This window comes from Xiphias gladius, chromosome 12 (genome assembly GCF_016859285.1).
Source record: "Xiphias gladius isolate SHS-SW01 ecotype Sanya breed wild chromosome 12, ASM1685928v1, whole genome shotgun sequence".
Taxonomy (NCBI): domain Eukaryota; kingdom Metazoa; phylum Chordata; class Actinopteri; order Istiophoriformes; family Xiphiidae; genus Xiphias; species Xiphias gladius.
Genome location: NC_053411.1, coordinates 9,535,171 through 9,549,868, shown reverse-complemented (window position 1 = coordinate 9,549,868; position 14,698 = coordinate 9,535,171). Strand labels below are relative to the sequence as shown.

Here is a 14,698-nt window from a genome sequence, read left to right as displayed (position 1 = left end):
CCCTGACTGCTCAATTTGGCCAGGCGGCCAGCTCTAAGAACAGTCCTGGTTTGTGCCTTTCTAAATCATGTTCAATCTGAATTGAATTTACCTTAAGTGGACTTCAGTTAAGGTGTAGAAACATCTCATTTATGACTGAGTGTAGACTGATGAGGGAAAAAATTGATTTAAACGATTTTCTAATAAGAATAAAACATAACAATTTGAAAAAGTGAAGGGGTCGGAATACTTTCTGTATACACTATGCAAATGGCTTCAAATTTTGCTAAATTAATCTATGGTAGCATTTTTCAATTTCAGCAAGTTAGCCTCTATCTAGCTTGTAATATGGCACCACCTATAGGTGACATGTTTATGCAGAGGCTAAATATTCTGGATTCTGCAAAGCCATGATGTTCACAGCACCAAGGGAGGAATGGCTAATGAAAGAGAGACATTCATTTCACCCTGTCACAGCATGGTGCGAGACAACCTTCATTTTGAGATGCATTACAGCACTCACAAGCTCAGTGGCGTGCTATCACTCACATACAGGGTGCTATAAGCTCTCGCCTAAAAGACTGTAATAGAACCAAACACCTTGCCAAAGCAGCCCAGTATACACTCTTTAAAGTGGGCTAAACTGGAACAGGTAGTGCTTGGGTTTGATAGCTGAATATCAATGCAGACTCTTAGTGGTCGGGGGAGTAGAGGGATTGAGCTGCCTAAATGTGTATTGACAGCTCACGTGAACCGATGACATGGCTGGGCATTTGCCGGTGATGGATGGGAGCTTGGCATACATACTAAGCCGGCAGCAGCTTGGCTCATCTTCAGATGAGATGTGAATGTTAACTACCACGCTTGCCAGTCACCACAACTTAACTGGTGCCCGCAGGGGAGGCAGGTGGTACACAGACTAGAGGGGAAAAAAAAGTGTAGAGTCCTACAAGAGGAAAATACTATCAGTGCATTCACAAGGATGGTAATTAGATTTTAACCAGATTAAGGTAATGCTCAGATTATTACACCTCAAGCAGTTTATTTTTGTAAAATTAAGACAGAAATTAGATTAGATTAGTCACCCATCTCTGAATTTACTGCTGTGTCCCAATTTCGTACTACATACTAAATGTATACAGTTTATAGTATACAGTTTTAGCACTTAGAATACATTAAATCAACATACCTTTTTTCATACCATTTTATACCAACAGAAAATGAATAAATTCTCCATATGTTCGATGCCAATTATGTTTCACAAAGAAGAGGCTTAAGGGATTTCTAAATATTTAATACTTGTTTTCTAAGATCTTTCAGGAGCCAGTTTCACGATTATTAGAAATGTATTTATTTTGTTTGCAGCTGTGAGTAGCACCTCCATTTCCTTTGTGCACCATAAAGAGGGACAATGTACATCAAGTGAGTTTTAGTATGCATACATACCTTTTTTTTTTTTGAGTACAGTTAATTTTATCCCATTTTCCAGTGTGACCACACTACATACTAAAATCCTGCTTAGCATTTGAATGTAGTAGGGATTTGGGACACAGCTTTTCCTTATAGTGTACAGTCCTTTATAGATGGCAGCCTAAACTAAGACAAACGCCGGACCAACATTCACTGGAAACTTCACAGTAAACAAGATGCTCATCAGTGTCTCTCTTAGAGCCTGACCTATAAATCAATTGGACTGACAATATTGGTCAATACTAGCTTATGCTAAATACAGTAGTATTTGTATATATGTCAGCCGATAAGTAAAAAGAAATTATAGTACAGAAATTCCAAGGATATGTTTGATGTAATTTAGAAACAGTATCGCCATTACAGTTTGCCCGACAGAGTACTAACAACACTTAAGGGTCTTGTTCAGTGCATATCTTTGCTCTTAATTCTTAAAAACAAAAAACAAAAAAAAAGTTTAAGGAGTCCTATAAATATATGTATATGATACATAATTGTATGAAACTAGGTTGTATGCCTCTGCCATACAGTCAAATTGCAGTTTACTGACATGTCTGTCCAGACCCGTATGATATATATAATGAAGACTTTAAAAAAATTAATGAAAGGTATTAAGAAAATGTTATCATAATTAGCAAATGAATGAAACGTGTTTTGTGAGGTCACAGTGACCTTGACCTTTGACCTTTGACCACCAAAATCTAATCAGTTCATTCTTGAGTCCAGGGGAGCATTTGTGGCAAATTTGAAGAAATTCCTTCCAGGCATTCCTGAGCTTTCGTGTTACAAGAATCGGATGGACAGACGGACGGACAATCCAAAAACATAATGCCTTCAGTCATGGCTGTCAGTGACGTGGAGGCATAAAAACGGATAATGGCTTATTGTTCCATGTTTTTTTTTGTTTTTGTTTTTTTACATTTAAGTATTTAAGTATTGACTAATAGGCTATAATTTCTTTACACAAAGAGTGCCATGGCTAGCACTGATGGAGTATTTATGCTAATTCACTACCACAAACGCCAAAAAACATCAATGAAGTATGTCCATTTTCTATGTCCCCTTTGTTTTCTATAGCCTACAACACATCATTCCAGACATTAGCCAAGTAATCAAACAGCCCATGGAAACCACAACTACTTTGGAAATCAGGTGACTGCGAATCAAAAATGTTTTAATCACATAATTTGGATGATAAATAGAGGGGGAGAAAGGAGACAGGAAAGTATGCCATTAGAGAGGAAAATCAAGCTGAAATATTAATGAAAGGGCACAGTTGCATCACTGCTGAAATTAACTCATTGGAGACTATAAGGCAGACAATCTACTGAGGACAAAAATACGTTTGTGTGTGGGATAAATGTAATAATTACAAAATCTTGTGCTAATGTTGGTGTACAAACTATAAATCTGACCAAAGCCAATTCACTGACAAATTAAAAAGAGAAAGCAACACTTTAAATTTACCCAGACATATATCAACATGTGACATTGTTTGTCACATTATCCTCACTGATGCTCGTTTAGTATGCACCTAAACACCAAATATATCAAGTCAGATCTTTGTGCCCTGGCTTTAACCTCTGCCTTGTCACAAGTATTTTAAGACTCTCTCTGTTGTAATTGCTTGTTTGTTTTGTTCTCATTTTCTTTTTAAACCTAATGAGCTTAGCTACAGGTACCTAGCAACAGCTCTGACGGCTCAATAATGAAATAGTCGGGGGTAGCGTTTGTTTGTTGTGCTAACCTCCGCATGCTAATGTGTAGCTGTGTTGCTACAGCCACAAATATCATTGAATCCAGTCATTCCATCCCTACTTTGAAACCCTCCCTCCCCATCCATTCTCAATTCATACCACCCACAGCTTCCATCCATTTACCAACTTCCTCTCCCAAGACTGAGTGCTTTGGCTTTGAATTGGGTTGTAGTTACCTTTTAGCATCAGTGATATTCCCTGGTAGCAACAAAATGCTAAAAAGATGTGCTTTCCCTAGTACTTTGTTAGTTTTGTGTTCTTGACAGAAGCAGACTCATTGATTCATTCCCGCAGGGATTTTTAGTCTGAGTGGGCGGCTGCAGAACAAGGGAGCTACAGGGTGCATCAATTATCTGACAACATGTTTCAAACTACCTCTTTTTACCATCAGCTGCTTTTCACACAGCTGATTATCTGAACTCCGTGGTACCAAACTAAAAAGCCAAGAGCAATTGTTTGATAAAGCCCAGAGGTCCATTAATATTCTGCAAGTCCAATGTGGAACCAAAGCTTTGGAAATAAAAAGAAGTGGACATACGTTAAGCTTTGGAAATAAAAAGAGGTAGACAAGCGTAAACGTCGAGTAGCAATTTAGATAAAGTCCATTCCTTCTGAGTGTTCAAGGGTGTTTTGACCTCAAAGGGAAGAGAAACCATACTCAAAATGATATCCAAGAGAGGAGTCTTCATTTTGCTCTAAGTGCTGCAATAAGTCAACAAAAGACCTCAGATGGACTATACAGACTACTTGGTTAAAATCCCAAAACTTGTGTATATATTAACTAAATGTTAACAATCAATTACAGTGCTAAATCCAAATAATAGTGAGACCACAGTCCGTCTACCTTGACAAATGTGTTTCCATGTCTCGGTTTCTGCACAGCAGGGTCATAACTCTGAAAACAAGGCTCACATCTGGCAAAGTTCATCAAGCACATTTTTATCTTGACAAATAACTGATAATGTATTCATATTATTTCATATGAACATTGATTTGTGTCAGAGGAAATTTACGGCTGGTATAGATTAGCAGCCAAGTATGTCAGGCTTTTGTATTAATTTTCTAAAAACCACAAGTGACTTTTTTAACATAACCCTATGTTTTCTACTTTTTACAAATCTTAAAGGCCAATCCCCATAATCATTGAGATAACGTGTGTTCTACATTCTAAAAATCTAGATACATGTTTTCCACAAAGCCATGAAATTTCCAGCTTCTGAGGAGTGAGCAAGATCAATTGTGATTTCTTAAAGAAAAACGTTGTCTCGTGGAGAAGCGGATTTTATTCCGCTTCAGCAGACCTACGGTGTGAATGACAACATCTCTCATTACCTGAAGACTTGCTGATTATGTTTTTTAACAAACACAGCTACTTGAGTCAATTACTTAACAGCATAAAGCATTTTTTTTCTGTGTTACTGTGTGTGTGTACATATTCATACATTATTCAGAATGGGAGCCCATCGTTGACAGAGCTTATAAATGACAAAATAGGAAAGAGCTGTTATTGTAACCTTTAAAGTGATACATCTACAGTATATGCTGCAGAAAATATATTGTAACTCATGTGTTTAAATCATTGATATACAGTTTATTAAAGTATAAATATATCCTTACCTTTGTGACATGATCTTGTATGCATCTGGCAGGTAACACCTGGTGTTCTCCATCTGTGCTGGGTCTGCGTCACAGATCTTATCATCGGTGCGACCGTAGTTGGCGCTCTCGATCATGATGACGTCGGTGCCCGGGCATCGTAGCTCGATGGGGTAACTCTCGCACGACAGCTCCCTCCTCACCACTGCCATGGGGATGGGTGCTCGACTGAAGGCTGCAAAGGAACCAAAAGAAAAACAAAAACAGAATGCTATGTTATTTTGATTAATTCCTTTTCTATTTTGGTTAAAGGATTACTGCACTTAAGTATGAAAATGACTTCATCCTGGAGTTGGGGTTTGCCCAGACATGAATAAAAAAATGTGTATATTCCAGCAGGAAAATACAAGAACAGATGGGAGGCCCTGCAATCAAAAGGTTTGACACTGAGACATATGAGAAGAGGTCGTCCACCCTGGCCTAGAGAGTGTGGGCAGACAGGATGCTGGTTGTTTGGAGTGGGAGGATGAGCAATACCACAGGGGACCTCGAGAGGACAGGAGTTGTGGAAGGAAAGACTGAGAGATTGACACAAACCAAACATAAGGAAATAGACATGATGTTTGCATTTAGCTGTGAGAAAATACACATTCATTACATTGGCATTCAACTGAGAAATTAGAGACAGAAAGAAACAAAGAGACAAAGAAACCACAGCAGAGTGTGTCTCATGTAAATGGTTCGAATTTCCCTCCAAACTAGAATCTATAAATCATATGAGCTGCTCCATTCATTGTATATTAAGGTGAAACGGTCCACTCCAGTTAAGCTACATGGAGGCAGGACGCAGAGGGTCAAAAGGTGCTTGTTGCCTCAAGCCAAAGCAGAGAGTCTGTTTGGCAAAAATCTGCTGTCTGTTGCAGAGCCAAAATGGCCAGAAGGGCTACTGGGACCTAGCGGCGGCAGTCCAGGGGTTGCTGTTTTCCCTCTCCTTGACACAGGCACACGCACACACGCCCACCCGCGTCTGCGGAGACTCAAAACCGTGCACATCAGACACGTGCACAACAGACCGGAGGAGTTCTGTGTTTACAGCAAGAATAAAAAATGAGCGAGATACGTAAACATTGGTCTGAGTGACTGTCGGAGGACTGTGGCAGTTATGGATTTTTATAAACATCCTTTCAGACAAGGGCCTGTGCTGCAAGAGCCACCACTATACAACATGCAGCACAGACATTCATCAGCAAGGACACATTGACTGAGAAAGAACAAAGGCACAGAGAGAGTGTTTCCATATGCGAAAATAAGGCAAGTCCATATCACCTGAAATCAATATCATGATAAATTGTCACAATTACCTTTGGAACGATAAATAAAATAAAAAAAAATAAATAAACATTTTTTTTAAACAAACCTGCACAAGATTCTTTAGGATTCTTATGAATTTGTCATGTGTGGGAAACAATAATTGACAGAATAGTCTCACCACAGGGTCCATTTAGTAGTAGTCCTGGAGCTTTCAATCATATCACATGATCTTCTTCAGCAGATGGAGTTTTCCCTGTCATGGAACTGTATCCTTTCAAATTTCCATGAAAAAAGATGTAAATCTGAACATCTACAATTCCAAGGTCATGTGACTGAAAGCTCCAGAACAGCTACTAAATGGTCCTTGTAAGAAAGTAAAAATAGGCTCCTTTTTACATCTCTTGCAACTATCAAACTACGTAATGTTACAAACACGTGAGCAGCAAATAGGATCAGTGTCTTTGATCGAATCTCAACTGTCGCTTTTTTTTCTGAGCTTTCAACCACATCTTAATGGAATGACCATTTGTTAACACATAACTGACAATCCCGGCATGTTGATGGTCCATGAAATATAGCTGAAAGCTGCTAAAAAGGTAGTAAGTGGACCTTGAATTGAAATTATTTTGTCATAGATATTACGAATAGATTTGAAAACCACATTTATGACGTCTATCATGTCATTTCACCTGCACATTTTATGGTGAGGGCATTTTAGCAGAAATGGTAAATGCTTCAGTAATAAACTGCTCTGTCTAAAATGTGCCTAGGTCGAGTGTGTACTTTAGGTGCATTAAGGGGTACGCTGAGAATGACAGTTCAGCTCTACTGAAAGCACATATATGACTTAAAGCTTCTCAAAGCAATATTTCCATATTAACAATGGATCAAATCATTATGTTTAAAGGGTCGCACACAATGATAAACCCAAAGAAAATGATCGCCTGACTCTATGTTCCCCTCAGCTCTGTGGAGTGCTTTAGCATCTTTCAGCCACAACTTTACTATTTTAATTCATTTTCACTGCTCTTATCAGCATTGTTTCTCACGCAAAGATGTATTTGGACTTGTGATTACAAAAAAAACCAAAAAACAAAAACAACACCCATGATACAGGCCCATGTTGTTTGTGTAAATATAAAAAAAATCATGATATAAATGTCGGACAGGTACGGGCGGCATAGGTGGTCATTACACTGCATTTTCGTGAGGGTTTACAATCTCTGCCCTTTTCAGTTTTTCAAATGTCAGGTACCACTTCTAATCTTTACCTGAAAATAAACAAAACAGAAAAACATGAGAAAACACAAATCCACACACCGGGGTGAAACAACAAAAGAAGCCCCTCATCATCGCGTTTAATTTTGTCTCATAGATCATTCAAACCCCAATACAGTAAAGCGCTCTTGCCATTGAAACATCACAGATTTGAATAATTGTATTTAATTTGGTGATGAGAGCCATCAATTATCTTCTTCATAATGGGAAGATTTATTCCGCCTCCTGAAAAGTACTGGATCACGCCACACTTCTTTGAAAGTGACAACAGCAGAGAAAAGGGATAACATAAGTTGACTTAGGATGGTGCACTTCAACAAATGACAAAAGAGTGATTGACTCTGAATGCCACTCAAAGTGTAGAAAAAACAAAAATGGCCCTAACAATAGGAGCCTTTATGCAACCTTCTATTCTCAAATTAATTAATGTGATCAATATGTTTTCCTCTGAAATCAAAAAGCTTTAAATAATTGCCTTAAGCTTTGTAACCCTGTGGTGACAGGGGCTCAGCCTATGCCAGCATCTCCCCATAGGAAGCACTAAAAAAAAACATCAGAGAGTAGCAACCCCCAATGCCGTCAACATGGGCACCAACAATCTCCTAATGTAAGCAAGCGAATACATGCCAATGATGTCTCAGGTTGCTCGGCTAGTCAACAACTGTAGCGTAATTACATTTGTGCACGAAGGCGGTGATTGATAGGGCTCATATTCCTCGGGTGCCAGAGACAGCATCCTGTCCCACTTGCACGTATCGCTGTCTACCTGCGCACAAAATTGACAGAGCTATCGCAAATCGAAATACTCTTATTGAAAGTCCATCCTCTTATCTAAGTTCCCGTGTTCTATTCACTTCATCTCGCTTCCTCCCTCTCCAGCTAATACTTTAGAGGAGTATTTATATGCACTGCGTATCTCTTTTTTCTTCACTGCAGATTCTCCCAGGATAATTCTTCTGACAAGTGCACTGCTGAATATGGAAAAAAAGGAGTAGCTGTTTGAGGAAAGCGAGCTGTAAGGGTCATGCCGGATACTTCCATTACTTTCACACCACGGAGCACTGTCTTTATTCACGATGGTTGCAAATGACATAATTCACAAATGAATATTTCAAAAAATGCAATTACTCACCAAAAAAGGGCAACAGAAAGGTCAGAGAGAAATATGGTTGTTTGGAAAATGTCGCTCCCCTGCAGAGCTTTTAAAAAAACCACTCTGAGGGGGAAATGCTTTGGAGCTTTTAATTGTGGGTTTGTTAAGAGTGATACTGAGCAAGGAGGAAAAAAATTTTGCTGTGTAAAAGCTGAGTTTGTCCTTGGGTCCCTGACATGCAGCTCAGACCCATTACCTCCTCCAAACCAGCAGGCATTGTACTGCAGATAGAGCAGAGTAACAATGACATTTAAAAGTCATCATTAGTAACAAAACGCGGGCCTTGGGGGGCTTGTATTTCATTTCAATCCCAAGAAAATGTGTCAGGGACAAAAAGTTAAGGTCAGCCACCACACACAATTACAATGAGCCGGACTAAATAAGCCTCCAACACTTGGATAAACAGAGATACAAGAGAAACGTGGTTTTGGATCATTTTTAGGCTTCGACTGAAGTGCGTAATCGCAGACACAGCAGATAATTTCCCAATAAATAATAATGCTCTCTGCAATTATAGGCAGAGCCTGGCAAAGTGCCAAATATGTTCTCAGTAAAGGAGAAAAAAATGTTAAGGCCATTAATATGTGAGGATACAATATTTTATTCTTTAAAAAAGAGGCTCAGTTACTGTAGCAAATGATACAAACTTAAAAGTTTATGTTAGTGTGTGTGTGTGTGTGTGTGTGTGTGTGTGTGTGTGTGTGTGTGTGAGAGAGAGACGGGGGCAGCATTCAAATGAACGCTGACTTCACTGAATTAATGTAAGATAGATGGAAGAGAGAGGAGGAGAAGGCGAGGGAGCTGATTCAACAGATCAAATGTCTCTTTTACTACTGAGATTTGCCGGATGGGTACAGCCCCCAGAGCTAGTGATTAATTAGCACATGAATCTGGATCCTGTTATTTGATTAGACCAATGGGAGCCTGTCACACCCGCTTCCTAGTTTGCAACAAATGACATTTTCTGGGAAGAAAAAATTAAATAAGTCACTTTGCAACAAGGGGGGAGAAATCTTCTGAATTACAACGTAGAAAAAAGTGCACTGTCTTCAATAATGCATGAGGAATTATTTATCTTGAAGTGAGAAACAGTTCAGGCAAATTGTTCTCCCAAGTGAATTACGTTTACGTATGGCCTAAGGCAAGCGAAATCTCAAAGGCTTTTACACGGAGTGCAAAATTATCCAGAAACCAAACTGTCAAAGAACTCTGCAGATCGAGAATTTAAGAGAACAGCATCAATAAAACAACGTCGGTGCTGCATGAGAAGAATTGGAAGGGACTTGGAATCGGTGTAATTGTGCTTCGTTACATTGCCGAGGTGGTCGGACAACTTTTTTAAAAGTTGCACAGCTTTAAAAAAATGAGCCTAAATAAGCATTTTTATCGAAATGTGCAGGTGGATGACAGATAACACCTCTGTAATGATGAATTCATGAGCCGACCCCAGGAATGATCGTGACAAATTTCACAAATCGACTTGATGGCTTATGACACTCTGACCAATGTTGCTGCTAAGCACAATTAACATTACTCATTGTGACAGGACCCAGATACCCATTCAACTCGGCGAATGAACGAGCCATTTGTTCTGCTTCTACTTGCATTCACTGACACCCATTTGAATGCATTAATTGGCAACACACCACGCTCTTGCAAATTCCAGCAGAGGGGAAAGAGTGATGGTGTTTTTTCGCAGAGCAGCAACATGCGAATTCGAGTTTCAAACTGTCAGTCAAACTGCCCAGGATGCCTGGAGGGAAATTAGCACTTCAGTGTTAACAAATTAGCTCAGAGGGAGGACCAGATACTGTGAAACTGTAATAAGCTGCTGAACCTTATTCAATCATCCTCCTCACATGGTGAATATTTGATCTGTTTTTCTTATGAGAAGCTGCATGCAACTTCAACCGGATGAAACTGACAAGATAGTAGTCATTACAGAGTAGTGGCGTATTGCTCCTTTCCTCCCTTCTGTAACGGTGTATTGACACAGTGAAAGTTATTAACTGTGAAAGTTAATAAATTGGTTGTTAGATGGAGGGAAATCTGAAGGGTAAAGCAACTTCCCTCTGTGATATACTTCCAGTAGACAGTAACCTCATGTTTGCGTACACACAAAGTATCAAATGCAAGTACCTTGCCATCACTCCATAAAGGCTTGATTCACGCACTCATAACACAGAGGTGAAGTGTCTTTCCATCCAGCAAGCACTTCCATTTAATTAATCACTACTGGAATTCATTAAGTGTATAGCTGTGGCAAAGAAAAAAATGGGAAGTGGGAAAGGGAGGCGCATCTTCCATCAAGGTCTTCTGTTAAAAACCACTTTGGTGTGCAAATTACAAAATTAGTTTCGTAGGTCAAATCCAATCCTGTTTAGGAGGAATCTGTGATTCCCTTTCGTGTTGTTGAAGCAGTTTGTATGTTTATTGAGACTATCTGCATTGTCTTTACAATTCCTCAGATTTAATTGGAACTTTGGTATCGTTTGAAAAATGCAGCTTTTTTATGGTGCTAACTCTGACCAAATTTTTTGGTCATTTCCCAATTTTCCTTCCCTAAGTAGCAACAGAGCAGAGACGTGTGTCCTGCTTTCTATCAGCAAAGTGACGTTTTGTCAGATGGTCCAAGCCGGAGGTGAGTCTGTGGAGCTGGCAGCTGCCGTGGCAGCGGCTCGTGACAGCAAGCTGGGCTTTGTTCAGCTCCCATCATGTCTGACATCATTTTGCCATTTCCTCTCCTTTCATTGCCTTCTCCCTCCTCCCGCTTGTTCTCCCTCTTTGCTTTAACCCACCCACATGTGCCAGCATCACTGAAGGGAACATCTCAGCCAAGACTAATGCACCTTGGCCCCCACCTACTGTACGGTGCCTCTGAGGCTAAAATGAACACAATCCCTTTCACACATACACACAGGAGATACACACCGACACACACACACGGACACACAACTCCCGCACCAGGCATGACTCAACATACCCCTATAGAAACACATGCCCTGATAGTAATTGAGGTCAAAGAAAAGAAACAACGGGCTGATTTTTGTCTTGTGAGGGAAAGAGGTCTCTTCCCCCCTATTCTTTTACTGCATATCCTCAGATGGAATTGCCTAACAGCACACAGGAGGCAAGAGCCAGGCTAAGTTTAGCATTGTGAACTGAGACAACTAAGACAAGAAAAACACTAACACACAAGTAACCAGGCAGTCAATATGAAAAAACACACATATTTTTCTACAACATGCTGAGGTAGCTATTTTGGTGAGAGAAAATATGTGATACTTTTTTAGATCTTTTATCGTCTTGTAGGATGTAGGAACATTTTTTCCAAAGGTACTTTAAGGTTCTTAAATACCGCATTATACCAACCTTCCTCTGAGGGATCATCTTTAGAAATTCCAAAATTTCAGGACAGACTTTCTTTATCAGCCTTGGTTGATTATAAGTAAAATGTCTCTATTCAATATTTTGCTTCCGGTAGAACGACAAAAGTATTACCAGTAAAATGTACAAAAAAAAAAAAAAAAAGTCCCTATAATACAGATGTCTGGTTGACTGGTTTGTCTGTAGCCATGGTTACCATGAATGAACAGAAACAAGAACTTTCTTAAAATGTAGGCAATGTTTTTTTTTTCTTTGTTGTTGGCTTTTCTTTTTTTTTTTTTTATATAACATACTTTACTACGTCACTGTCTGGCAGGTGATGTCAACGTACACATACACTAGCTGATATACAGTATGCTTCTTTATCTCGCTCTTATCCTTGGGAAGCACCATTTTTGTGAACACTTCAGTCCACTTCATTCATTGCCATAGCAACCCGCAGTATTAAAGAAGCTCTATGTGGTCCTTTCACTTGAGATACAGGACAAACTGATGACAAGAACACTTAAAAAAATCCATTCTCTTGCAACGAATAGGAAACCAGGCAGTATCGTTGCCTGAATGGATCCCCGGGGGTCTACTTATAACAGATGTATTAACAGTGCAATATTTAGAGCAAATAGAGCTGAACCCCAGCATGAACATACTGGCCACCGGGTTAGCAACATTCCAGCTGTCACAACCAAAATGATAATGACTTCTTGCTTTGGCACATTATGATGTTTGTGTCTGTTGATACGTGGTAAGTAAAAAAAGCACTCTATCTGAAATGATTCCAATCAGCTGACAACAGCAAAACGAACCCAACACCACATCACTTGTACATGCAATAGCCTGTAATTAGTTGGAGGCTGATATTTTTCAACCTGAAAAAAGCAGGAAAGGGAGGAAAGATGCTAGCACAATTTACATAACGCAGCATGTTGGTTGTTGATGAAATCTTGAGATGCAATTCCCTTTTGTGTTTGTCATGAAGGCTGTATTAAAAAAAAAAAAAGGCCTTGTTTGGAATTTGGGGTTATAAGAATGGGCCTTTTCAATTTCTTGCCATTTGAAGACAAAACCAGGAAACTGAAACTCACACTTCATCTTTCTATGCACTTGTTTGCATTCTATTTTATCAAAAGTATCCTTGTACAGGGACCAAACTCTGTGAATTATGTTGTAATGACTTGTTTTCCCGCGGCAGAGCGTGTTCGGAAATAAACCTAAGACAATTCTGTCTCTTGTACTCCTGCGACTGTAATTTTTGCTGCAGTGTAATATCTGAGGGGCAAAAAGTTTGAATTAATACCAATTAAAGCTCTGTGCTGTAATGTTTACTTACATAATGAAGAACAAAAAATTATTTTAACGACAAAATTAAGATACGATATTCATATTCATCTGTTATGTTTTTAGGTTAACAGACATTGTTTCTTGTTCCTCAAATGATTTGTGCCGTTGAAGTCACATTCATAATATCAAGCACTAGCCAAAATAATTATTCGAAGTCAGATATACAGTGCGCATGTAGAACTACACTCTTAATTAGGTGTTATTGCAACTATTCCTGATGTTCTCACGCATGCCTATACACACATATTAGTAGGTTGAAGTGGGGAAGCAGTTAAGGGGGGAGGGGGTTTGCCCTATATACTGTAAGAACCCAAAGGGTGGCGCAATCTGATGTGCCGGGTGGCATCAACAGATTAAATGCCGACTGTAACTCTACTTAACTGCAACCCCCTTCTATTGTTGCCTCCCTTGTGGTTTGTTCATTCTTACATGTGTGTTTGTGTGTGCATACGCCCAGTTTCATGCATTATGTATTAGATGGGGGTGTTTCTCCCTAGGGAATGTTGCTGTCTGGCGCATACACCTACGCGTTCAAAACGTGACACTGTTCAAGGGATGACAATTTTCAAATCAGACCCCCTGCTTGCTCTGTTTCACTTCCTCCTCCCAGAGCAACAACATCACTAGCAGGGTGTAGCAGTGATTCAATCTTATGTCAATCCTCTCCCGGTGCTGCAGCATGTCTTCTGAGATAGTAGGAGCAACACGCCACATCATAGACCATTTTGGTGGGCCCATACTGTACATGGCCACTAAAAAGAGACGAGGAGTCTTCTTCAGAGGAGCCACAGTGGCTAAGGAGCTAATTGTGCTAGCTTGAAGCTAAGCTAAATGGTTAGCATTGACATACTGCCAGTCAAGAAGTTTAAGCAAAAAAAAAATATAGGAAAGGAAGAAAGGGAATCTTTGAGTAACATTGCTGTAAAGATGGGTTTTGTGAGAAAAAAGAAATAGTAACATGGGTGAAGTGAGACAAAAAGGTTGTAAGAAATAGAAAATAGAAAAAAAAAAAAAAAAAGGTGTTAGAGACAAAAGCCTGTGAAAAAAATGTGAAAAAACCAACCACAAAGTTAAAAGTAATCTTATTCCGCATTTATGCGATCAAGGCAGTACTGCTGAAATTAGCCTGGGTGGCTACACTACATCTGAGAACACGGCTATGATGATCTCCTTTGATAGTCTTTTCTTCTGTATTCAAAATGGCAGGTACCAGACATGGGGTTACTGTGAGGAGATAATGAGCAGTGAATATGTATTAAGTAACGTACGTATGTGGCGCGACGCATCAAATCATCTGGCTGCAACTAACATGTACAGTAGAACCCGACAACAGGCATAAGAAGCATGAACTAGGGAGAAATGCAAACATTTTTGGCAAAAGGTGCCACGCATGGTTTCACACATTCAGGTGTAGAGCTGTGATGCGTGATAC

The 14,698-nt window shown here is 39.5% G+C and overlaps 1 protein-coding gene across 6 annotated transcripts in view; it reads right to left on the bottom strand.

Annotated features, from left to right (window-relative positions):
* Window positions 1–14,698, bottom strand: part of LOC120797388 (adhesion G protein-coupled receptor L3-like) — a 212,250-nt gene that overhangs the window by 128,581 nt on the left and 68,971 nt on the right. For all 6 annotated transcript variants that reach the window (XM_040141016.1, XM_040141010.1, XM_040141014.1 and 3 more), the window contains exon 4: window positions 4,821–5,034. In XM_040141016.1, coding sequence (XP_039996950.1) covers window positions 4,821–5,034 — 214 coding nt within the window. The remainder of the gene's footprint in view (window positions 1–4,820; window positions 5,035–14,698) is intronic.